General features: G+C 37.6%; 2 protein-coding genes across 2 annotated transcripts in view; one reads left to right on the top strand and one right to left on the bottom strand.

Moving 5' to 3' along the window:
* ELP4 (elongator acetyltransferase complex subunit 4) overlaps positions 1-13,905 on the bottom strand; it is a 157,131-nt gene extending 143,226 nt beyond the window's left edge. Inside the window, exons 1-2 of the mRNA XM_075712906.1 lie at positions 13,740-13,905; positions 7,974-8,009 (exon numbers count right to left, since the gene is read on the bottom strand). Coding sequence (XP_075569021.1) covers positions 7,974-8,009; positions 13,740-13,905 — 202 coding nt within the window. The remainder of the gene's footprint in view (positions 1-7,973; positions 8,010-13,739) is intronic.
* Positions 13,906-14,057: 152 nt separating this feature from the next.
* IMMP1L (inner mitochondrial membrane peptidase subunit 1) overlaps positions 14,058-27,739 on the top strand; it is a 37,376-nt gene continuing 23,694 nt past the window's right edge. The window contains exon 1 of the mRNA XM_075712974.1: positions 14,058-14,083. The gene's annotated coding sequence lies outside the window, so the exon portion shown is untranslated. The remainder of the gene's footprint in view (positions 14,084-27,739) is intronic.

The following is a 27,739-nucleotide window of genomic DNA, read 5'->3' as shown; positions in this document are numbered from 1 at the left end:
TAGGAGTACAGCTTTCTTCTTGCAAATAAACAAACAAATCATTTAGCACAGGTACTTCAGTAGCTCACTGATTACTTTCATAGATAAATTGAATGAAATACTTTGAAGTATATTTGCTTTCTGATAATGCTTCAACTTACTATTTTGATGGCTAGGGTAAATTCTCAACTGTTATCTTTATTTTTCCAAATTACACCCACATCCAAAAGAACTATCTCCATTCTATATGTGTATGAACTAAAACATAAGTGCATTTTTGTCAGCCAAGATACTTAAGACAAGCCTGGCCCAGATCTTTATTCTCAGCCTCCATACTAAAGAGCTGTCCCATCAGCAGCCTTCATTGTGAACTCTACTCCTAGCTAATAAGGCACATAAACCAATAAGACTCTTGCAGCTGCAGACTCTTTTCTGGGTCCAGTCACTGCAAGTCGCACAACAGTCCGCAGCTTTCTCTGATTCTTTTTGAACAAAGAGTGTTCTACAGCTAAGTAGCAGGTGAGTAACTAGTGAAGCGTAAAACTATACAAGGAAAAGAGATTATTTACCTAGAAGTTATGCATATTGTCTCCAGGACAAAACCTCTTCTGATCCTACAGATAAGGACATAAATAAAATAGTTTATTGTGATCATTATCCATTGGTCTCTTTCCACAACAGCATGCTTTCATGGCTAAAATAGTCATGAAGAAAAAGCAGTATTGTCAGTTTCAGTGCAATGAATTCCAACATATAACCATGTTGAAAACTACGGATAAAGACCAATTTCTATTTATGGCTCTTTTCACCCCTAGATTGTATAGGCTACTGAACACGTAAGAGACATTCTCAACACCTTTGTGCATGGACTGTCTGTAGCCACTACTCAGAGAAATCAGTGGGTCATGGAATTAGATACAAAATTTTAAGGCACTGGAGTTTAGCTAGAGCACACAAGACAAAGAGAGCAGATATGAGTGAGACATTGTAAATATATAATTTATATAAAAATCAGGGGCAAAAATCTCATCTCACTGTGGAAATTGGTATGTAAATGTGTGGCCTTAAGGAAAAAATCTCTAGCCATAACTGCTCCCCCTGCACAGAGGTGTTCATGTTCCAATGCGGGGATATAGGATAAGCACTGTAACTTGAAAAGAAACCAAAAGTCAAGAAGAAAATCCACCATAAGGTATCAAATATGTATAGATCATATTTTTAATAGCTGACTTTTAAACATCAGTATATTGAATCGCATGGTCTTTGAAAAACTCCAGAGATAATTTGTAGTATAATTGCTTAAAATGATGACAGTTGTAAGAGGAAAAAATAAGACTGCAACAATGTAATGTACAGATAGCTTTTTTTTTTTTAATTCTGTACAAAGTCTAGACAGGTTGCCCTAATGCTGCCAAAAGCCTGTCATAGTCTATCAGTATTGATCATTTTTTCACCAGGTATTTCTACAGTATGGTACTGTGACCTAAGGTGTGCCTTTGTGTACCTATGAAACATCTCTCTGAACTGCTGCAGGTTATAAGATGTGATTATTTTAATAATCCAAAATTCCATTTAAAAGATACTTTACTAATGTCCACATTTACTAACCTTGAGGGGATATACTCTGTGTCACTTGTATTTAATTAGCACATGCCAAAACAGAGCTGTCAAACATATAAGTTACAATATTTGGCATTTGGCCATATTTCAGGAAGGTGAATCCCGGTAACTTGTATTTTGTAGAATTGTATTTAGCAAATCACTGTTTTGTACCTCTCTGGAGATTATCTTTTTCAACTTCAAAAAGATGATAAATTCAATTATATTGACAAGTGAAGAGAGCTCTTACCAGTCAGGTTAAATTGCATGTCTAGCAAAAATATAGTAGCTAATTAAAGTAGCTGAAATTGCTTCAAGGCTCAGAATCTACAAGTATAGACCTGCTTTTAATCAGACAACATTAACTTTTAAGAATTGACCTCAGCTACCAACAAAAACCCTCCTACCGATAATCTTTAAAACATTTAGCTGTCAATGACCTTGTCAAATCTAGAGCATCTCAAAGGTATGTAGGCATAGGTTCTTATAGGGTACCCAGGACAGACCTATTTGGGTGCGCTGTAACTCACTATGCAGAATGTATAAACAAGGCTTATATTTAAAAAACAAAAGAATATCCTCCTGCAAACTATTCCTGAGGCTGGTAAAACAGACATACAACAGGTTGGAGTACATCGGAGAGGGGAGGGGGGAAAGGAGTGTGCTTAATCAACAGCTGTATTATTTGTTTTGAAAGGGGAGATTCTTCTAGAAAGCTTATCTTCTGGAGCAGTTTAAGATGAAACAACAAACAATTGGTCTCACATTCATATTGAACAAACTGTTTTGAGAGCGTTCAAATTTCATTTCACACAGAGTCAGAATGCTTGTTTTACCACTTCTTATAAACACAGTACAGTAACATCTTTTGAAATTAAAATACTAGTTAAAATCCAAAACATTCTTGCTATAGGAGCAAAACCCAGGAAGTTTCAAGTTCCTCTAGTAGCTAGGATCTTGCATGAGACTACCATGTGCCTCAAGTCTCTAATTCTCATATAAATAAACCACTGTCAAAATAATATATTATAGAATTAAGTTCAACTGAAAATCACGATGCTCTTTATTACGAATTAAATTTAAAGAAATTGTGCAGTTATATTTCAAACAGTATTTTACAGTCTTATCAAGTAACCTGTGCCATTACTACATCTCCAGAACAAAACAGTTAAAATAAATATTTTAAAACCCTGAATCTACTATTATTTGGTTAAATTAACCAAGATAATGTGTCAAATAATGAAGATGAGCATTTAATTTGCAAAGGGAGCTAAGCTAAAAGTAATGCAATTTATTCTTGCCTTAGAGAATGTTGAAGGAACAGGGAAGAATTTAACCTTTTTATAACACTTAGAGTACAATGCAGAAAGATCTTCCTAGGAGGTTTATCACTGACAGCTTCAATCCTGTATAATATTAAGCTTGCCTAGACTAATCTCATGACAGAATCTTTTTGTATACTGACAGGATATTCTAACAATGCAGTTACAATTCTACCTGCACCAACTTTAAAAATTAGTCTAAAAACTTTTAGACTAATTAGCCATGAATAAATATAGTTCTTACTTTAAGACTTTTTGTATATATGTTTCAAAATAATCTGTAAAGTTTGTTTGGGAAAAAAATTAGCTTTCAAATCTAAAAAGAGAGATTCTCCTTCATGTTTCTGTGAAGCAAAGTTTAATCAGATCACAAATAAACAACCAATGTAGGGAATAAGTAAATTAAAACCCACCACTGAGTATTGCCAGCTACGCACTCAGAGGAGGGCAAAAAAAAATCCAGGTAAAAATCCTATAATTTTGAAATCATTGAGTCTTGTCATCTCTTTCATTAGAACACAAAGCTCACTGCCTTGGTACTTGCTTCATCTGGTGCCGTTAAGGTCAGGTCAAATGGATAGCTAACCCTACACTTAACAGTAGCCAAAAGTAGATATTTAGGAAGTGGTAATAAGAACTGAACAAGTGAATGTGATGCTTCACCCAAGCACTCACTCAGCCTCCCACCATTTGTAGCTCAAGGACTTCCTTAGCTGGACTTGGTATCTGCTAACCTAGAAATGCAAATGGCTTTTTCTTCCATCAAGATGCCCAGTTTCCCTCTGAGACCGTGATTTTTTTTTTTACATCCACAACACCCTACGGTGAAGTACTCCACCACTTAATTGCATACCATCTGAAGAACAACTTTCTTTTGTTTAATGACAATTTTCCAGCTAGAAGGTTCATTTGATGCCACCCAGTTCATCTAATGGAAGGGGCAGTGAATATTGTAATGGGAAGACAAAACAAAACTCATCTAGTTTTGTAATCTCTGATCTGTGCAAAATATGATAGGTTCTAACATTTTTTCTTCTTCCTTTGTCCATAGCAAGATTGCAGCTCTTCTCAAACTTGAGTGAGAAACGTAAGGTCTTAATTGAAAGCAGTAAGAGATCAAACTTCTATCATTTTTCCTGAATTCACAGAAATTGGCGTGAAATTTCATGAGAAAATTAAGCTTAACTGGCACTTTCTGCCTTGAAAAAGGCCATCTACTTTCTCTCCTAGTTCTCACTATGCAGTCCTTCCTTCCCTTGTGCTGGCTCTGGTACTCATCTCACATGTTAGTGAGCTGATTCAGGTCACTAAACAGACAGAAAAGTCTCCACAAGTTTTCTGTGAACTTGGAAAGCTGAGAGTTGAAAAGCACTAGTGCCAGCTCAAGGAACAAGATTGCATGGCCAGGAATGGGGAGAAGGATATGGACAACTTCTTTCAGCAATAATGAACTGCTGTATAAATTCAGTTTTCTCAAAAAAAATCTGAACTTAAATGGTAGCCATTACACAGATAGTGGCCTATATGGAATTAGGTAATGTCAGTTATTTTTTTCTGGCAGGCAACTATTCAAATTACTTAATCTGTACCACAACCTACACTAATTTATGTACTTTACATAAAAATAAAGATTTTCTAAGATTCAGTGAGACAGCAACACCTGTCTCTAATGATGGATAATATACAGAAATAAAAACTAGCCTTAAAGTAACAACAAGCCATAATAAGAGCAAATACCTTGCTCACTGGCAAACACAAAATGCTGTTCAGCCTCTAGTGCGCATTGACATAAGTCCTATACCAACAAAGGACAACATGATGTAATCCCAACAGCGCTTAAACCAGATTTCAAGTAAGTTCTCCCCAAATCTCACTGTTAGGTTCTTTAGTGTTAAGACTAATTCAAAATGTTACAACAATTCAAAATATTTTAACCAAAGCTCTAGATACAAATGCAGACCAGTCTCCCAAGTGACGGCTGTCATTCCACAGTGAACGTAAACACAGATAAAATGCTGGGACCACACTGTTTTCATCCCTTTCAGAAAATGACTGAAAATTACTGATTAAATCTTTCTTAAGGCTGAAAAGCCACACTCTGAACAGCTGCTAGCCGACTGGTGCCTATCACTAGCGACATGATGTTTTTGTCTTTGCATAAATCTCATGCCAATGAATTCTAAACCATATTACTGAAATACTTCCAAGTGATCAGGAGACTAAACTTCTTGGAAGTAAAAAGCCTACTTCAGAACACCAAGGATATAATGGGAAGGATGCAATGGCAATCTCTTAAGTTGTGAAGCTAGTTTGCATTATAAACGCCAAGAATGCATATTAGAAATGAACAGAGAGTATGGTTCCTAGCTCTGATTATGAGAATACCATTTGAAATAGCGTCAGAAGCATGACTAAAGTGAAGATAAATGGCATGTCCTGCTTATCCTCTATCCATAAGTTCATTCTCTCATACAGAAAGATTATCCAACATACTGGCTACTACTTACATCCTTGTTTTCTTATGAACTATATTGTTCAAGGCCTGCAATTCAGCGACTCCTCCAAGAGCATTCAAAAATAGTAACTGTATTTGTATTTTCTAATCATAGAATGATAGAGTGCTTTGGGTTGGAAGGGACCTTTAGAGATCACCTAGCCCAACCCCCCTGCAGTGAGCAGGGACAGCTTTAACTGGATCAGGTTGCTCAGAGCCCCGTCCAACCTGACCTTGAATGTTTCCAGGGATGGGGCTTCCACTACCTCTCTGGGCAACCTGTTCCAGTGCTTCACCACCCTCACTGTAAAAAATTTCTTGCTTATATCCAGTCTAAATCTATTCTTCTTTAGTTTAAACCCATTATTCCTTGTCCTGTCACAACAGGCCTTGCTAAAAAGATTGTCCCCATCTTTCCTGTAGGTTCCCTCTAAATACTGAAAGGCCACAATAAGGTCTCCTTGCAGCCTCCTCTTCTCCAGGCTAATCTTCCAGTTCCTTCTTTCCTCCACTATCCTCTACTAGTTCTCATAAACACTTGGTCCTAACACTTCATCAGCAAACTCTTAAAATGCTCTGCATGCACAATCTACTTGAAACTACCAAAATCACCTAGGCATACACTAGTCTGTTTTTTCCCTAAGCAAAGCTGAAATCTAGTCACTGTTCTCAATTACAGTAATGAGATTTCAGCACTCCTTCTGGGTGAAGATTAATACAAAAATTTTTACAATTTTCCCCTTTCTCAATATCAGCTATGACTAGTTTTTCCACTTCGCCAAGGAACAAACCAGCCATTCTCTTGGACTTCTCATAACTATGGAGGTACTCAAGAAAAATCTGTATTACTCTTGATAATTCTTGCTAGCTGTATCTTACTCTGTACCTGAGTTTTTCAGATTGTGTCTCTACACTTCCATTTTACAATTTTGCCCTGATCCTCAGCAACCTGTGAGACATTCAAAAGCTCAGGATTTAGCCAAAATGATGCCTTACTACACTTTCAATCTTCTGCAATGAGAAACTGGCATTTTTATCTGTAATAACACCTTTTTTACTTTTATCTTCCAGGTTTTACCTACCAATTTAAAATCTATTGACAATTGTCTTCCTGTAATCCATTGTTTTAACTTAAAATACTAAATTCATTTTTAAGGCTTTAATGCAGGATTTTGGCAGTTAATATGCAGGCATTCAGACATCACTTGTATCTCAAATGGCTTTGCAATGTGACATATGTTTTCATCACTCCTACGAATAGGGAAATTGAGGTATTTTACCTCTTATTCGGTGGGAGACAACAATCACACAACTTTCTAGACTCCAACAGTTCAGAGAAATTGCAGTAACTAGAAAGCTAAGAGCTAGATCTGTTGTCCCTGGGTTCCTAGTTCTCTGTTCCAGCAACATGGTATCAAAAAGTAGTATTTAAATTGTTACTCTATTTAAGATGTGAACACAAATCACAGATGCAGTTGTTTTCCACGTAACTACAGGTGTTTCTCTAATAACCTTTCATTTTTTTCCTGTAATATCAGGTCTTTTTGCTAGGAAAGTAACAAGCTTGAAAGTTTCTCATAAGAACCATTAATCTGATAAACATTTAAAATAGGAAAAAAAAAATCACGTTTCTATCACCTTTCAGCCCTTACATCACTTTGAAGTAGTTTTGTATCCTTAGAACCCCGAGATTAATGAACTGCTGTGGCAAATCAGATGGTTATCTCCTTCAATTTCTCTCCTGCAACAATGATCGTCTTTACTTATATGCTGAAACTGTAAGCACTTACAAGACTAACTTGTAAGAAGTTAATCTTCCCTCACAAATGTGGTTTTGGTGGCTATGCTTAAACTGAGAGGGCTGGGAAATGTTTCTTGGCTCTAAGGTCCAGTACGTACCCTGGGGATATGAAGACAAGATGTATGTGCACAACAGTCCTTGTCCCCTTTGCTAACTTTAAATATGTAGGAAAGCTGGGCATCTCAGCTGCAATGGAGACATGGTACAGTCTACCAAGACAGTTGCAATGTAGTCTGCAAAGGGAATTCTATTGTAACCTATTTAATCATCTCAGTTGCCTTGTCCACATCCTGAAAGAAAGCAAGCTTCCATCAGCTTTCTCTTAGTTGATTCTGGCAACCAAAAGTTTAAAATATTCTGTATTTCACATCTTCCTCCGAAAGCCAAATTAAAAAAAAAAAAAAAAAAAAAAATTTGTGATGATAAACAGTCTGAATCTTACAGGAAATCAAGTAGTTTAGAAAATCTTGAACAGTTTGAAAATTTTCCTAAAAAGTCCTGAAATTTGCTAAATGCCCTGCTTTCAAACAGAATTTTGTGGTATTCTTCTTGGGGGCTCAAACCTATCTAAAAGTAAGGTTTTGATCCACCTCCAGTAATTCTTGAAATAGACAATAGTCCACTCTGAAGGTCACCCAAAGTGAAGGGGCCTGAGAGTTATACTTCCTTAAAGTCTGAGTTTAAAAAACAATGAAAGGACGGGTTATTTGATAAATACATTAAAACGAGCAAAACATATAAGAATATGGCTTTAAGTATCTATATATTCTATACTAACCAATAAGAAGAAGGGTTCCAACAGCTACGCCTCCACCTGGAAACAAAACAAAATTAAGAACAAAGTAAGACTACCTTTTAATACTATGTTAGAGAACAATTAAGTTTTCTTAGTTTATAAGTCAAAGAAAGGTGATAACGGGGAATTTAAAAATATAAAAGTGAACAACATTTTAATTACCTTTGCAATACTTCCTACAATTCTCTATTATGAAATAATTATACATTACATGTAATTATATATTACACATTACAATTACTTTCACAATATCCTGTACTATCATAATTGTGGTAAAAAGATCCTGCAGAGCTCTACGCAACTACGCTCAAGTACTACAATAATGATGTATGGTCTGAGCCAGTGAATCTTTACTTGGATGACTCGTGAGTAAACAGTCTCCAAATTAAATCTGTATTAATCACTACCGAGTGATATTCTTTTGTACCAAGAACCATGTATGTCAAGTGACCTACTAAGAGGCTAGCAAATTCCCTCCCAAGTCAATCAGGCAAAATCCTGGCTCCAGTAGTTTTTATATTATTACTGAAAACAGATAGGACAATAAGGCAGGTAGGATTTCACCCAGTGAAACCTGGACTGACAGATCATAAACATTATAACACACATCTGAAAAAAATATACTATTAAAGTCTTTTATAGTATGTCTTGGACATATAAACAACTCTATGAATGCAGTTGATTGAAATATTTGTTCAAAAATAAAAATAAAAACATATTTTGACGGATTTATACGTGGCCATTATTATTTTTCTTTCTTTTTGCTTAAACAATTACAATCAATGCTTATGTTCCAATCACAGATGACTGAATGAATAATAGACAGAATGGAATATTCCTGATAAGTTTTGATACATAGATTCTTATCCCATCGATCTCAGCAGTGTGGAGGACAAGAAAAAAAATAATCTATGAACTCCCATCCTGACTGACTGCTTTATTTTCTCCTTGAAGAGACAGCAAGCATAATTATGTAACAATGGTTTAAATGGTTGTCCCAAGAAGGAATTTTAACAAAGACTGTGAAAGAAGAATTCAGATTTTATTTTAGGTGAAGAGTAAACTGTTTTATAATCTGAATTCCATGACGGAAAATAGTGGAATAACTGGAAATCAGACTACAACTATTTTATTGCACAATCATGTAAGACTGTGACAGGAAAGCTCAAAATTCCTAGAAGTGTTCAGATGGCCATATGTAACTAGCCTACTGTGGTGTTTTGCATGAAGGAAACTGCAGTATGTCTTCTGCAATTACCTACTGCTTTAAAAGCAAGTTAGGAGCAAACTGAATCACATCAGCACAATATCCAAAGCTCTTGATAAAAGAAGTCAGTCTGGACTGCGTAGATGGACTCTAGTGAAGAGGATAATTCAGTCTATCAATTTAAGAGCTCATTAAACGTCACTTGAAATTGATTCCAATAGGGATTGGATCAACTTCTTAATCTTTAGCTCTGCTGGTGGGACTACGAATGTTTGTAGCACCTGTAATGTTGACATATACCCAGAAGGAAGAGAAAAAGCAAATTTCTCTCCCATAGGCCAAAAAGTGCTAATATTGTTGCATAATAACACCTGAATTAAAAGCACAACAGAATCACATTGTCATCATGTCATCATGTACCACAATTTGAGCAGTACATCACAATGCAAATGTTTAGTCAGCTACTAATTTCATAGCTGCAGTTCAACACATCACAGATTTTTTTAAGCTATGCTCCTGAGTCAAGATGTACAAATGCCTCAATATTTACAGCAAGCTTATCAAGTAATCAAGCATTTCCTAGGTATTTAAAAAAAACCCAACTATAAGTACTGTTTATTGGAAAGTTAGAATCATTCATGAAATCCCCACGTTCTAATCCACCAATTTTTGTTTCATTTTATTTGTTCAGGAGATAAATGCAAATGAACCCAAAAGATGTACTATGAAAACAGCCATAAGCCATGTATTGCCTCATGGCGATAAGGACTTAAAATCTTGGTTATAAAAAGCTCACTTGTAGCCACCACAGAAGCAGTGTCCCTTCTGTTTTTAAATTGCTTGTGCGACAGATTTTGTTCGTCAAATAGTATGTCAGCACAGTCAAAATTCTCACAAGCTATATTTTCAAATCATCAATTGTACTGCCCCTTTCTACAAGCCAGAGTTGTAACACACGTGCATATACCCTGGTTGCTAAAGGCAAACTTAGGTCAGAGGATTTGCTTTACCTTAACAGATATAGTGAACAGTTTGAACAAGTGCATTCTATTAGATGGAATGTAAAACTATTGCAGTCACCATGGTTACACATTCATATTACAATGAGCAACAATAATAGTAAATTAAGCAAAAAACAGACGACAGGAAAAAGCATCAGGAATGTTGACAGAATCAAATGGAAGAGGTAAAATCTTCAAGTTTCCTAAGAAAACTGCTGTGAACTTATAATTCTTTTTTATTTTGGTATTTTAATTTTTCTTTGCCAGTATCTAAGACAGTACTACATGTAAAGAACTAAGCAAGACTTGTAACTTTCCACATTACTACCTACAGCAATGAGATTTAAGACGTTAGGGACAGAAACACAACAAACTTTGCAATGTGAGAAGTGTCCCAATTGCTTTCAAAACATATCTGTGACCTTTTTCAAGCAGCTGGAAACAAAACATTCAATACCAAGCATGTGATGGTTATATTACGCAACAGTTACAGCTCATTACAGAGAACTGCTTTGGCACCAATCAGGCATATATGGTCTACAAACCTTGAAAGTAAACTTCAATATAAAGCCTGGAGATGTAAGAAGCACCTTAATGGTAACATGGCATTTGAAATCCAGCACTTATCTACCACTTCTTTTTGAAAGGAAATGCATTTATTAAGGAAGAGCTAGCTATCAACAATAATGTAACAAAACAGCCAGTAGCTGTAGGGTAAAAGAAATTCCTCCATGTATCCTCTGCCTCTTCCTCTCTTCAAGAGTTGCTAATTAGACCTGATAACCATGCTTTCCCTTACTCACAGTTATTCATAAGCTATATCTTCATGTCTGGCAAATAATACTGTATTTGGGTTGCACCTTCTGGACAAGGCAAACTCAAAACCAAGCCCAAAGCATGAGAGCTGGAAGACTATGCCTGGTGACTGTTAAAAAATATGTCTATGAAAAATACAAGACTAAACCAGTTTATAGTAACTTCCATCGGCAATTTATATGAAAAGGTTTGTCCTCAGTCCCTGGTGACAATAAAATTAAGTATTTTTTGCAGTCAATTATTTAACTGCTAGTGGGCAAGATGAAAGGAAAAAAGTAACAGCATTCTTTAAGAAACACACAAACAGCATTCTGCAAGACATTTATGAAGCTCTTCCACACACCCCCAAAAAGGGCACAAAGGAGACCAAGTACAATACTTCTATAGTCACGAACATAGTGGGCTGCATCAACAGAAGCTCAGTCAGTTGGTCAAGGGATGTGACTACTCCCCTTTACTCAGCACTCATTAGATCACATCTGGAATACAACGTCCGGTTTTGGGCCCCTCAGTACAAGAAAGAAGTAAAGAAAAACTTAGGTGAGCCCAGTGGAGGGGCACTGAGATAGGGCAAATGACCCAAGAGGAGCGGCTGAAGTAACTGGGCTTGTTTAACCTGGAGAAGAGAGGAATACCTAAGAGCAGCCTGCCAGTACCTAAGAGAAGCTACTGAGGAGACAGCTGAGCTCTTTGCCGAGGTGCGCAATGGGAGAGCAAGAAACAACAGGCATAAACTGAAACAAGAAAAGTTCCAAGTGGATATAAGGAAAAAGAAAATTCCCTAGAAAGATAATTAAGCATTGGACTGGGCTGTCCAGAGAGGCTGTGAAATCTCTGCCATTGCAGATTTTCAGGACTCAACTGGACAAAGCCCTGAACAACCAACGCTGAATTCAGTGCTGAGCCTGCTCTAAGGTTGCAGTAGATGAATTCCTGAGGTCCCTCCCCAGCCTCCAAAATAAAATCAATGATTCCATACAGGTCCACCTAGCTGGGCGGTCTATCTCCAACAATGCCTAATATCTAGTATCAATGGAAATTTTACTATAGTACCGCATGTTTCGCATGAGTCTTTCCTGGCCTACCCACTCAGCCTCCAGAAATCAGTGAAAACCAGGCTAGGAGGTCACCAAAAATTTTAACACAGGAATATAGGGTTTCCCAGTTATTCAAAGATGCCACAAACCAAAAAACATTATAAAAATATTTTCAAAAGTTGCTGCTCCTAGGGTTGACAAACTTTCTTGATGTTCAAGTGTAAAACTTGTTAAGGTCAGGAAATTACTGAATATTTAAAAGACAAGGAAAGGGTATTTTAGAAAGGATCCATCCTAGGCTTCTGGAAGAAGTCTCACCAGTTTCCATAACAAAACACTAATTATGTTAGCAAATGCCTGGACATTTAGGGGATTGCTACCATGGGAGCTATCTACATCTTCTGACCCATGCTGTGCAAAATCCACTGTTTATAAAGGGCAATACGAACAACAACTGGAATATTTAATGCAAATCTTACGTTTATGCAACCAAAGGGTTTCACAACTTACACTCACTTAATGAAATACTTCTCTTATAAGGAGAAAGAGCTTTCTCCACAAGCATGCCAATCTCTGATGGAAATGCAGATGTTCCCTACCAAACAGGCAGGCAGACAGACAGACACACACACACACACACACAAAAGACACAGAAGTGTGATTCTCCTTAAGATACACAGGCTGCAAAAACTTTTTTACAGAATGGATACAGCTTTTATATTTATCATTATTCATATAGAATAGTCTTAGAAATAAAAATGGTATATTCCTATATTCCATGTACTCCTCCAGGGATGACTGAGCAAAGGTAAACTCAAGCCTTCCTCACCTAAAAGTAGTCCCATCTATGTGCACTGAAGATGTACTGCAACTGTATCGGTAGTTGGTAAAACGATCATGCAGCCCTAATGCATACAGATAAAACATGCTGTTTATACCCATGAACTGAATCAGTTCCCAGTCCAAGTAAACGGTACTAGTTCATGCCACAGAGTCTAACATAGCAACGGTCACAACGGATCAGTCCAAGGAACTACCTAGCGTCTTGAACACTGACAGCAGGCAAAAGCAGATTCACAGGCAGGAAGAACAGCATCACACCAGCGTAACTTATCTAAAGGGGCATTTATAATGATGTAGCAGTGGCGAGCAAGACAGAAAAGCCCCACTGAGAGTTCAGGCTTATGGTCAAAAGCATCCTAAAAACTGCCATACTTGAAGAACCAGAACTACATCACATTCAACTACGAGTTAATTCAGCAAACGTTTTTCAAAACCGAAAACTTCAGACCCTTTACTGTGACAGTTTGAACTATGACAGGAATGTGTTACTAAGTAAATTTACAGAGTACCTTTCCACTCTAGAAAGGTTGCTTAAACGGATTCAAACGAACAGTAAATGGCAATCTTCTCCGCAAGCAGGCTGCAAAGCAGGCGCACCTGCCTGTGCCACCTCCCTCCTCCTCACACGGGGGCTGGGGGGGCTCAAGGCGGGAAACGGATCCTGCTTTGCCCCTTCCTCTTCCCCCCCGCCCCATCCTCCCCCCAATCCCGGGAAGTGTGGGGAGGGAGGAACAGCCTGCGGGAGCAGCTGCGGGATCACGGCAGGTAAATGACAGGCAGGGCCTGGAAAAGGAGAGGGCGCCGGGCGGGGGGGGGCAGCACCCAGGTCCCGCTCCCCACCAACCTAGCACACAGTCCAGGGAGGGGAGCCCGCTGGAGAGCAGCAGCTGCCCGTGGCGAACGGAAGGCCGAGTGCCCGCGACCGCGGCCAGGCGGCTGCCGGCCGCAGCCTTTCGCTGGAAGCTGGTGGCCCCGCGGCCCCGCGCCGCCCCGCCGCCCGCCGCCGCCATCTCGGCTGCCCGTGGGTTGACAGGAGCGAGGGGACGCCGGGAAGAATCAAGCCTTTTCCTCTCCACCAATGGGAGAGCGGCTTGGGAAGCGCGCTATCCAATGGGAAGCCGCGTTGTTTGCACGTCGCGGGCTAAAGGGGCGGGGGAAGGGCTGGGGCGCCCGGTAGCGAGCAGGCAGGTGAGTGTGGCGGGGCCGGGCTGGCGGGCGCGGGGTGCCGCTTCGGTTGGGGTCACGGAGCTCCGGCCGAGCTCGGGGCCGCTGGCCGGGGCTGAGGAGGCCGGTGGCGGGAGGCGGTGGCTGGGCCTTGTCCCGCACTGGCGCGGGGCCGGCGTGGGTAGCGCGGTGCCGGTGAGTCGGCCTCGCCGGCCGTGCTGCGGAGGGGAAAACCCCGCTTTCCCCTCTTGAGGGGGTTGGGATGCCCCAGGGTGTCAGTAAGGGTTGAAGTACGGCGAGTCGTGAAGGGAGAGGCTCGCCCGGCCTGTGCAGCCCTGGTTATCTCGGCGGTCTCTGTGCCGCGCCGTCGGCGGCACCCCCTTGGAAACAAGCTTTTCTTGTGTGCGAGCCTGGACGTGAATAGGAAGTAAAAAGTATTTGTAAAACGCCCTTTTTTTCTAACGGTGTTCAAGTAACTGTATGTAACATAGTATCTATGTATGCTTGGAGTCCCTCTCTTGTTTGTAAATAACCGCGGATCTGTAATAAATATATGACTTAAGACCTCTTATTTGGAAGCAAGATCTTGCATCGATATGATGGCTCTGGACCATCCCATAAGCCAAGAGCTATAGAAGAAAAAGTTACTTTACGTGAGAAATGTAATTTCTGTGCTTCATTAGCATTTATTGCTGAATCGGTTACTAACATCATAGAAAGTTATTTTGTGTATTTTGGAAGATAAGCATGTCCTTTACTCCTTGTTAGAAATGTATGGACAGTACCCTGTGGTCTTCCACATGGCAGCAAACAACTGCCCTAAATTGAGTGTCTATAAAAACTGGTGAAATATGTGAACTTGATATTTCCTTTTCTGTTCTCTTTTTATAAAAAGACATTAAAATGCTTTTTATCTTAATGAGAAATTTTAATATGCTTGCTTTGTAAATCAACACTTCATGTTATAGTGCTCTGAATTTAAGAGAAATCCCTATGAGCATGTAGAAGACCCACTGTCACAAGTATTTGTTTTTAATCTATTGGTGTTTCAGATGCATCAAAAGCTGCTTGAAGACTTTTGCACATAGCAGGATGTACTAATGAGGCTCTAATGTTATAATTTCCAACTCTCCATCTTTAATTTCAATAAATTATTTTTGTTATTGCTATAAACCATGGGTTTTGAACACCTGTGTTTGTTTTAATTGATTTTTAATTTCCTCTTTTTTAATTGAGGGGAAAAAAAACCCTCAAATATGAACAGCAAGAAAGAGCAACAATAGGGTAACAATCTTGAACCTCAGAGTTTTTCCTTCATATCAAAGTCAAGCTCAGGAGCATGAAGTTTCAGTATTACGTCTTCCTCGCTGGTGAAATTGCATTCATTTTGCTGCTGACCAAGCTTCTTTACATGTTAAGGAGTGAACAGTTTAAGATCTTTATCATGAGTATCAAGGGGCTGGCATTAAGCCAAACTGTGAAATATTGAATAATAAATATTTAATTTCAAATGTAGATTATTTTCCAGTGTACATTAGAAGTATTTGTCTTTAGAGAAAAATCAAAGGACACATTTAAAAACATGGCAAGAAATATAGCTATTAAATGTAATTTCTGTAGGGTCTGACTAGTGATTTGTGAATATCTGGAATAGGAGAGGCTTTAACAAAATAAAGGCATAAAGTGTAAATCACAATTCTTTTAAAAGAGTTCAAGAATCCATTATTGGCAGGGGATTCTCTGGTGTAAATTCGGTGTAATTGAGTGAGGAGGCTCAAACTTACAGAGCTCTCCACTTTTAAAGCATCACATCAGCATTTCCATTTCTTACTGTATTGTCATTCTGGAGTCCACATATCTAAATATTTCGGATATGAGTGCTTGCAGATATGTGTAACACTGTTAAAAATTGCAGTATATCTGTAGTGAACTTTTTTATAGAATGCTTTTAACCCAAAGAGGGTTAAGTCACTACTTACCTATCAGAAAAAGAATCAAATGCTATCCTACATGTACTCTGTCTCAGTGATTTCCCCCCACCATTCTAAGGAGTACACTTCCTTTTGTTACTTCAATTAGACAAAGTATTTCTTTGCTTGTTTTAAGTGAAATGTACTAATATAGGCTGCATTAACTCTACAGAATATGTGTAAATATACATGTAGGTCTGAGCCCTCTCTCTTGATTGTCCATTTCTCATTAGTACTTCTCACAGGTAGCTTTTATACTTTTTTTTTCCCTTTTTCTTACCTCATTTTCCTACAGGGCAACTAAAACTAAAGGTTAAATAATTCTTCTTTTCTCTTTCATTTTGGAGCCTGGATTCTTAAAGCATTTTGCAATTGGAAATATTTGTGCTGTGGTCCTACCATTTTTAGAATTTCTTGCATGAAGTGCAAGTTTACTGGAAATCTCAATGTCTCCTGAGCTGATCTAGTAGTTCAGCATTGCTAAAAGATGAAGTATTGTTTCCTTTTCCTCTTCTGCTTCCAGTGATTCAGCCCAACAAACCCTGTCAGTCCTTTCTTGAGCTGATTCAGCTCGCTAATCTGACTTGGAGCTACCTATCCACTTTCTTAATAGGTTAATTTTGTGTTATGTTGCTGAGTTGATGCAATAAGGAAAAGGACATATACATGCAGTGGGGAGGGGGCAGTTGAACCTTCCACCTCTTGCTGACTGTGAACTGTTAATTCACCTCACCCTGTGAACCTCGCAGCTATTTTGGAATTTTGTGTATTTTTAAATAAAGTGATATTCCTGTTGTAAATTCTGTGAGTTGATATCCTTTGAAATACAAACTCTCTTTTACATTGTAACTTAGAAGAGACTGTTTGAGATATTACAAAAAATACGAAGTAGAAATAGTTTTTCAGTGTAAGAATTTACATTAAAAAGTATTGCAGTAGTTCTGTTTGCGATGTTCATTTTTCCTCTGTCACATTTTAAGATGATGGGTACAGTTAAAGTCCTACTCATTTAGAAAGCAGCTGGAAATAAGCTATTTTTCAAAGATATAATTTTTTTTTTTAAAAAATTAACTACTTAATACAATAAAGCTTTACAAGGGAGTATGTGCTTATGACAACAGCACCTACAACATTTGACTTTACCTGTGACTCATTTCAGACAAGTAGAGAAGAAACTAATTTTACAGAATTTTTGTCATTTTTAAGTCAACTGTGTTTCATTTTCAGGAATAATAATAGCTTTTTCACTCTCTTTTTGAATGATACAAAAGGTTTGCTTGTGTTCACATGTCCACTTTGCAAAAGATGAATTTCCAGCCATTGTAAAAGATCCCACTAGGGGCTGTCTGACAGAAAGCAGGACCACAGGAATTGTAGTTCTCTATTACTGTATAAACCCCCCTCATCCTCAAATACACATTAAGAGGTAGATAAGTCCTACTATTCCTGCTCTAGGGATGGAACTGAAATGCAGAGAAGCTAAAGAACATGGAGATGATTGCAAGTGATCACGAAGTGTCTTAGCAAGTTGTTTTGTGTCAGCTGAGCTATGGCAACTGGTTACGGTCATACTCAGGTCATTGTAAAATGGAGAAGTTTAAACCTTTGTGTCTAGATCGGGATGTCTTAAACTGTAGAATAATCAACTTTTCTTTCTCACTGTTTGCATATTGTCATGTAGACCTGGTCAAATGTTTATGCCAACTTTAACTGCAAATCCTAACTCTAGTATGAAGAAATCAAGCCCTCTATTTTCCATTTCTTGTAAACTTGCTGATCCAATTCAACTACTTGCCTGTGCCAAATGCAGATTTTAAGATGGATTAAGAGGATTTGGGGTGAGAATTCCCTAAGGAAAAAATGGAGGGGACACAATGAGTGAGTGAGAGAGCAATTGAAACATTTGGGAAAAGGTATGCTTGGAATTTGATCTGCAAGTATGTTTGTCATTTCTCTTCAAAAGCTGTACCCTGCGGATTTGGTGAATATCCTAGTGTCCCCAACATAGCAGGACTTCTTTAAGTGTGCTTTAGATATTTTGTGCTTGATAAGAGGAAACACACCTGTTGTGGCTGTCATTGCTTCTTTTCTTTGCTTACTGCACGCAGCTTACATGGGTTGCAGATGTAAACTCTTTGGACCTTCGGTTAACGCAAGCTGAGGCTGTATTTGAGCAGGGTTTCTCAACAAGACAGTGTTTTTATTTTCCTTGATTTCAAATTAATGTTTTTGCTGTGATTTAATTGCGCCTTCTAAGATTCAGTGTATGCTCTTGTCATTCCGTGGCAATGAGCAAAATGCTATCCATTTTGGAATAAAACACATCAGTGCATTTTGTTTCAAGACTGTATGTCTGCCTAATCAGTTTTCAGTGATATTTTTCTGTTGGGTTTATGTATGGGATAGAGAACTAGAAAACTGTATCCTAGTGGCAGTTCTAATTCATAATCTTATTAGCATTTGCTGTTACATCGCCAAGCTGCTTCCCTCATCAGTTCTGGAATGTGATGTATTAGACTGTACTGATTAAAGTTTTATAGTCACCAAATCAGATTAGCTCGAGTCACCTGACTAGGTAGGGCTGGCAGTCATGTGATCCAGTGCCCTGCTGAGCTCCTGCTGGGAGCTGAAACAAGGTAGTTTGCTTTTGAGGTGTTCTTAAGTATCTAACAGCATGGGTCATGGATTATGGCTGCAAAGAAGATGGCTTCATTTTCCTGATCTTTGAACTAGCTAGAATGGGATAAGTTTGAAAGTGCGGGATCTTCAGGCCAGGAGCCAACAACTGGAAAGAATGTTTAATCCTGGAAGTTCTGACACCGAAAGACCTGGGGTTTTTTTTCAGTACGAAAAAGCTTAAAGAGTACTTATCCAATCAGTCCGTGGAAAACGCGAGGATTAGTGGGAGGATTTAAGACATACCAGTTGTATGATATTATATAAAACATGATATGATTTCCTTCAGAAAGCCTTTGGATGTTACCTAATTGCATCCCTGTGGGTATACTGACCAGCAGCGATAAAAATTCGAAACTGTGTCAAATTTAAACAGCTCTTTTAAAATAGAAGCAAATAAATTAGGAGACATGAGTTAAAGTGGTATGTGCTGAAGACAGTGGTTTAATAAATCATAAAAAAGTTATTTAATGTTTCTGTAATTTCAGATTATAAAAATGTACAGTATGGTATTACTGAAACTTGCAGTGGAAGAGATGAAGAGTAAACTTCGTGTTTCCACTGGAAAAAAACATAATTTAAATGCTTTGATATTTTGAATCTTTGTTTTTGTCTTCCAATTGTATCTGCCCATATTTCACTAAATAGGCATTTCTAAAGCCAGGTAAATAATGTAGGTAATTGTGAAATTATGGAAAGGAAAGGTTTAATAGCTGTGACTTTTAAAATGTAATTTATATTAGTGCAGTTTATACAAAAGTACAAAATAACTTACATTACATGTGCTTTTAGAGCCTAAGATTCACTGCATATCTGTAAAAATATATGTATAATTGAAATTATAGCCGCTATAGCATCTTTTCCTTATATGCTGGTATTACAAAAGTTATGAATTGGCACATTTTGGATTTCAAAAAGGTGTTATGTTTTCTGCTAAGTTTTTAGTGCTTGTAGTCTTCAAAGGCATTATTCCAAATAACCAATTCCAAATGTTATTTCTATTACGAATCTACAGTATCTGCAGGTGCAGGAATACAGGCAATGTCTGCTCCTCACCTACATTGTGGGATTTTATAGAAGGTGCTCTTTTTGGATTTAGCTTCATCTCTGCAATATTGTGAGACCTGAAATCTGTGAAATGATTTGGCAAAGCATTTGAGGCCTGCCCATAGCAAGAAAACTGATCACCTTCAGAATTCTTTTAAAACTGTAGCTCATCTCTGCTTGCTGGAATATTTTTAAGGACTTTTCGTAACGGAGAATTTTGCCTCTCTTCTAATGTTAGCCAAAACCAAACAATACTGTTTCAACAACAATACTTCTGCAGTAGTTTCTGAATTTAAACAAAATCTGGGTCATAAGTCTTCTAGTTGCACAGCCCCACCTGTGTGACCTCACCTCTTGTATAAAGGAAATGCTATTGTTAACTATTCTTATGCATACAGGTAACTTCTGACTACGGTGCTGAGGTGTAGAATCTATATTGCTGACACTGGTTTTCAGATTAACTTTCAACAACTGGCTCTGGCATCTGTTGACATAATGACAGGCATGCTAGGCGAGATTCAGAAAGTTCCTACTTTGGGATAGAATGATGAACTGAGTTAACTGAAAATAAATCTCAAAACCTTGATGATAGCAAAGATAGGAATCTTTGCCAATGTGCTTACATGTAAGGATGTAACTTCTTGGTGAGTCCCACAAACTTACAACCTCACCTTTCCAGTGTACTGGCCAACGATGTATTCTGATCATTGTGACTTCTGTAGATATTCCAGACAGGTAGGTTAGTGCTAGCTTGGTTATTCAGCCACTGCCAGTGTGGAAGTAAGTTCAGGTAGTGCAGTATCCTGTAACAAGCAGTTTCCCCCCTCTTATTGCCCATTCAGTCTTAGATTTATGAACTGCTCAATCTTTGCATGTCTGATAAAGACATGCAAAAGAGCAGTGGTTGAACTGAAATGCATATAGGTGTGTTACAAGGAGCTAGACGTAGTCATTTATATAGTACTGTGAGCAGGGATGCAGTTACTGACCCAGCTCAGGATGGCGCTAGGTCTGGCTTTCCCAAGGAGTGACATTGGTCAGCGGCTTCACAAAAGTGTAAAACCCCAGGTTTCGCTGAGGACAAGATACTGCAGAGTCATAGGAACATTCAGATGTATTCGATGGACTTCCATCTAGTTTTGCAGCATCATGGCCATCCATAGAGCGGGGGATGAACCAAGATGTGCTGCTGTAAATAATTCTGTAGAGCTGTGTAACTCCACCTTTTCTGAGCACAGGGACAGAAGTCGTCTTTTTCAAAAGACATGGCTGTTGTAAGAACTTGATCAGAATGGTAAATGAATTAGGTCATTGAGAAGTAGATGAAGAAAAGAGGCATTTTGGACTTTAAGTAGGCAAGAATTAAAATTCAGAGTTTTCAGTGTGAATTATAAAGTTAGGTAAAACACAAGCAAGCAATCTAGTAAAACTCACTTTAAACATAAAAAGCCACATCTACTACTGGCCACTTAAGAAAACTTATGTTGTTCCAAATTGGAATAATAATGTGATGAAAAAAGGCAGAAGACATTGAATATCTGTCTTTTTTGTAGCCAAGCGGTATTTTAGCAAACTTCCATTGTTCTTTATCTCAATGGGTTCAGCTTCTTCCATCTCCTATACTAAGCCTGCCAATTCTGTGCCAAAACTGCTGTTACTTGCTGAAATCCCATTTCAGGAGCATGCATCTAGGCATAGGGCTACCTAAGCAAGCCAGCTCCCCCGTGCTTCAGTGTTACTACTCAAGCCAAGTTATCTACTCAGTAATGCATTGAAGTTTGTTGACTGAAGTTAGCTTTTGCTAGCTTAGATATTGGTGCTCTGGTGGTAGCTGGAAAAGTTTGTTTTATTATTGAAACCTTTTTATTATATGAATTTGATAACTATGAAAAAAGCTTTGGTTATAGAAATATAAATGTATCATAAGAAGGTGCTTGAGTTGCATGGCTGCTACCGTTTTTTTTCCCCCCAGGTACTATTTTGCATGAGATTACGTATGTAAGATGAATAAAAATAAATTAATATAATATAAATAGATTATAAAATAATATAATTTATAATTTCTAGTTGTATATAATAATTTCTAGTTGTAGAAACTGAAGCAGATTGAGGGAAACAAATATCAAGGTCGCAGAAATAACAATACTGTAACTGGTAACTGCAGAATAACTTGCAATACTGTATTGTAAATGGGACAGACTTAAGGTTGTGGTTGCTAGTGTAAATGTGAGCTTCGCTAATTGTTTCAAGGTCCTATTTTGGTTTTATATGAAAATAATACATATGCATTATTTCATTACAATGAGGGACTCATTCTGGAGGGAGTAATTTATCTGAATTTTTAGTCAATACTTGCTAATATCTCTTCAGTTTCCATATTTTCATTACTTCTGTGAGTTAGAGCTGTCTCTGTGTCCCTAGCAAAGGCAGAAAGGTAATTGAGCTTCCTTTAAATACATTTTTATGTCTCTCAGAAAGCTGTTGCACACTCTTGGAGCTGCATGTTTCCACCATTTCTTTTTATCAACTGTGCTTCCATTGGTCCAAGAAGTACAAAGCAGTGTTTGGTCTTGATGTTCTCATGTTATTGCCAAGCCGCAATGATTTTTTTTTTTATAGAATTTTTAACATTCCTGGCATAAAAGACCTAAAATTCACAAACATTAAATTGTTGGAAGATCATCAGTCTTTTTAGCATGTACACAATATTTCTGAAAGGAGCTGTATGACCAGTCACTGTTTTTCCTTTTAAAAAGGCAGCGTATTATGAAAGGGTGAGCCAAATTAGTATACTTAGATGAAATAAAATCTGATTACTTATTAAAAACTTCAACAGTTTTTAGGAAAGCAATTCAGTCAGGGAGATGTGATATTAGTGAAGGTATACAATGATTGTTTCTGTACTCTTTCTGTTCTACAAGTACTTGTGACTTCATTTGAAATTTGGATTTGAGGTGGCTATCTGTGGTAAAATAAGCCCTTACAGGACCTTTTTGGAAATCTGTTTGGTATCAGTGGTAATGCAGTTTGTGGGGCTGGAGTGCGCTCAGCATCTTGCAGGTGCTCTCCACCTCAGCATATAATTTGCTAATTTTGAGAAAGGCACCTCTACTTATTTGATTCACTAAGTAGTCAGTTTTCTCACTTATTATTGTGTCAGCTGTATCTTTTACTTTAAACCATCAAATTAAATAATAGTTTATGCTGGCTTTTTATTTTAGTTCATGCATTTAAAACCTGGAACTCAGATAAAAAGATAGTTTCAGAATAAATTCAGTATATTATTTATGAGTGGAGCAACACATTAGCATTGAGTTCACAATAGATCATACCGCTTTTATTCCATCTTACAAGCTTAGCAGCACAAACAGAATAATCAACATATTATTTGGCTGTCATCTGCTGAACAGAAACCAGAGATCACAAGGAGGTTTTCCCTAGCCGCAGTGATGGCCTTTTTGTTCCAAGCCCCCATCTGGGAGGGCCATGGTGTGTTATCATATGGAACGTGGGGTTTTCTGTAATCTGCTTAGCTGCACTGCAGTTTGAATCTTTATTCCATGTTTGTGTAATTTATAATTTTAATGAGACCATGGCTCTTGTGGGCTTTGAAATATATTAAAAGCTCTTTTGTGCATATGCTTTTGTTCTTGCTTAATAGGCTCAGTGTATTTAAAACTGATGAATTTTTATTCATGGATTTGGATGTCTGGGGATTAACTTAGACTGAATATCATTGCACTCATCTATTGATGTTTGGAACTTTTTTAATACTTGTATCTGTAAGTGGGGAAGAACTTTACAGAACTTGTGTTTTATAGATAAAAGCTCAGAAATAACTAAAAAAACAATTTCGGAAAGCTGTCAAAATTTTTGTAGAATAATAGCAGTGGCAAGCACTTGATTTGCATTTTTCTTCTGTTCAGGTAACTTGAAAATGTATATACTGAGCTCGCTTTTGTCTGTGTTTCCTTTCTCCTGTTTTTTAACACATTTTTAATGCAGAGTATGTGTAAGAGATTTCATTGGAAGATGATGCTTGTAACTGGGAAGTACTGATGAAGAACATACAGAAAAACTGTGTTGCTGCTGTTATATTTTGTGACAGTGCTAAAACTGTTCTTGTTTTTTTTTGCTTTTGTATTTTTCAAATGTTTAATAACAGCTTTGATTTACTATTTGTGTTAAGATCTTATATTGTGTAGTTTCATAAACCACTGTGGAGTACTCTTCAGTGATGGCATTCTAACCTGAGACTGACACTGGGGATAAGATTAAGACACTTGTATTTCATCCTAAACAATCTTGCTGATGGTGTACATAAATAGGTTGGTTTGTTTTATGTGGAGGGGTTTTTGGTTTTTTGTTTGTGGTGTTCTTGTTGGTTTTGTTTTTTTACCAGCAAACAATGCTCTTCGTAATGACAAATATTTTAAGTAAACAGCCTTTTTACTTGTCAGTGCATAGGGGAATTATTTACGCCTCTTTTATTCACTGCTTTGACTAGTATTTCCAAAAATACCTGTGTACTTCTAGAAGGTGCGTCAGCACTGGGAAGTGCAGGGGACGTGAGCCGTGGACAATGTTAGTTTCTGTAGGGTCGTAGATTTTAAGTGCCTGATGTGAAAATTGGACTTGTAACTCTTTGTCTTAGTTAATTAAAATTAATTTTAAATGTTTACATGTCTACGTCAAGTGATTTTTTTGAAATTTAAGATAAACGCATATAGCTCAGAATATAGTTACTTGGCCCTTGTCACATAGATACGGTGTATTTTTCTCAGTCACCAGGACAGTGGCTGTGCTGTCTGTCAGGCCTTTGGCGTTTGTCCTAACTTTGACCGTGTTAGAGGAAACTGTTAAGTGAATATTTCAGCATCCCTCAGAGGGACAAACTTGCCATGTACGACCATGCCTTTGCTCAGCTATTTGGATGTCGCTGTTCAGCAAAGATGAGCGCATAGAGCTGCAGAGGAAGATAGAAGCCCTGGAATGCATCTGACCATGAATACAGCGTTTTATACAGGGTTGTGGGATTGTTAGGAGTTGCTTCCCAAAGGTAAATAGAACCAGTGAGAACTACTTGAAATCTGTTTTGAAAAATTGTTCATTCTTATGTAGGTAGTCTCTAGTTGTTTAACACCAGAGGATTGCATTATGTGAATTTATGTTTACAGGATTGAGCTCCTTGTCAGCTTGAGATCAGTAGATGAGGAAACACTTGTTGGAGACAAACTGTCAGTGCCTAGTAGAGATAATGTGAAAAATAATCTTACCTTCCACAGTATCACCAAGCTTTTTCAGATTTGCCAGACTGAATCCAGTGTTTCTTCTAGAGAAAACCAACAGCTAGAAATAAAAATGTTCTGCCTCACGCCCTGCACAGAAAGACCTTTTGAAAATTGCTCTTTGTTTTGCTTTAGATGTTTAGAATCCTCAGATTATAATTACAATATTTAAAACATCTTTATTAACTTGTGTATCTGATAGGGGAAGAATCTTTCCCAATAAACATGATATACACCCTTCATGTTCTAGCACATGTAACATTAATTTCATGCAGAAGTTTTAAAAGAATAGTTCAATATAAATAACAGCTGAAACAAACATTTAAATAGCCTAGTCTGTGCAGGGTTTTTTTTTTTTTTTCTTTGTTTTGCGGTTTTGGATTTTTTAAAGTAATAATCTCAGAGTAACTCTTTGGGAAAGAGATCGTGCAAGTTATGGGATTACCTTGCGTGAAGAAAGGTGTCTGGTTAGAAGCGGAGAATGTTAGGAAAGGAGTTTCTGTTAGCTAAGGAAAAATTGATAAACTATCACTAAATACTCAGTGAAACTTCAGAATTAAGAAGCATTATGCAAAGCAAATGTGACTGGGAATTTTTTATTATAGTGAAAAATCTATTTACTGTCAAGTCCAATAATCTGTTTAGGCACATTTTGATTGGCTGTGACTTTGATTTTCCTGTATTTAAATGTTTGGCACTATATGTTAAACTGTCTTACACGGTGCCATTGGTTATCTGGAAATGATAAATCTGCTCATTGATTTCCTAATTTTATTATGTACACAGTTAATTGTAATCCAAGATTACAGCAAACAAGATGTTAATTTCTAGACAACCTACCTACGTTTCCCTCAGAGCGTGTTTGTTACAGAAGCAAAGAATACAAAGAGAATACCATTTGTGCTATCCTCACAGGAGCTGTCAATAAAAGATGTAATAGGGGATTTAGGAATCTGGAAATGGCCAACTAATTTATGTGAATCTATTTTATTTCAGCTAGAAAGACCAAGCTCTGTTTCGTCTGCACTGCATATTGCAGAGCACAGGCTGTCTATAGAAAACCAGGCGGCTGCATATGGATAGTCCCTTGATATCATTCACTTGCTGTGTAATCTTATTATGCAAAGTTCTAATCTTCACCTAGAATGAATGCCTCTGGGTCAGAATATAGTCATATCAGGGTTTTTGAGGTCATGTTTTGTGATCCTTAGCTTATTCTTCTAAGTAGGGCTGGGATTTAAAGAGTATTCCCCAGACACTAGCAGAGATAGATGGCAAAACCTGCTGCCTTTTTGGAAGACAAGACCAACATGAGGTCCCTGGTAGGATTAAACTTGATTTGTAGCTGTAGGATTTTTTAACAGATGTATTATTGGACAGGGAATAGGGGGCCACCAGCACAGCGAAATTGGATCACGATTGGCATTCTCAGGGAGTCCGCTCGCTGCTAAAACAGCAGCTGCATGTGGATTTGACTTCTTTCAGGTGAAGCGACTTCCAGTCATTTGGAAAGGATGGGATGAAAAGGAACCTTGGTGATAATTTTGATGTCTGCAAGATTTAGTACCAATGTAATGGGATTATCGGTAACACCTTCACTGCAGAAAAAGCCACCTGGCGCTATAACTGGCAGCAACTGAGAACTAATCCTTTCCCATCTCTTGGATGTCATTCATGAGGCTCAAAGTGATTTCCACCCTGCTAGCTGTGATTAATTTTATAAACAAACAAACAAAAAAAAATCAAATGATGAAGGCATAGGCTATGTAAGGAAGAGGGAACAGAAGATAATAGTAATTACATTTTGCATTTTATTTGCTGCAGGGGATAAACTATACAGTTCTTGTAGACTAACCAAATTATATTCTACATGATAAATATGCACGTGTAACCTTTTTTAATCAATGTCTGTTTGGTATAAAAACAATGTCTATTTCAGTATAAAATTTTCAGCTACCTACCATATGATAGTAGGTAGTACCTGGAAGTAATTACAGCAGGTTTTATGCCGTTAGTTCTGCGATAAGGATGTTTATACAACAGATCCATTAAGTTTTCAAGGGGCCTGTGACTTAAATAATTTGTTTTATTGTGCTTAATGGTCTTATGCTGTATCTGGTGGAGTTGCCTGCTGACAGCACTTTGTATTAAAATAAATTGTGTGATGTGGAAAAACGTTCTGCCATTTACCTTCTTGTGATCAACAAGATGGCATTGTTTAAAAATGTACTGATAAATAGTTTTCTGAGGAAACAATTATATTTTACTGATGCTAGAGCAAGTGTAAGATAAGTATTCTGTGGAATTTCTTTTAATAAACTAGAGTTGGTTTTTTTGACTGGGCTTACTCTTACTACAACCATTCACTTATTAACTAGAAGTTGTTACTTAAAGCTACATGGAAGCTTTCAGGATTGTAGTTATTCTATGGAATGAACATTAGATGTCTAAAGATGCACCTTAATGTTAACAGCAAAAACCCCAATCTTCTGAAGTTATTTTGTTAGGTTCAAACTGTGTATAATCTAGGTACTAGATATATGCCTTAACTTGAAATGAACTTTCTTGAGTAGTAATAAAAAGCCTTATGTAAGAGCTAAGAATTTTTTCATCATTATCATGAACATCTGATAAGCATGAGTACTTAAAAAAAAAAACAAAACCAAACCCATTGTGCTACATTTATAAACTGGGACTAG

The sequence above is a fragment of the Pelecanus crispus genome, chromosome 6, assembly GCF_030463565.1.
Source record: "Pelecanus crispus isolate bPelCri1 chromosome 6, bPelCri1.pri, whole genome shotgun sequence".
NCBI classification, from domain to species: Eukaryota; Metazoa; Chordata; class Aves; order Pelecaniformes; family Pelecanidae; genus Pelecanus; species Pelecanus crispus.
This window is presented reverse-complemented; position numbering and strand designations above follow the sequence as displayed.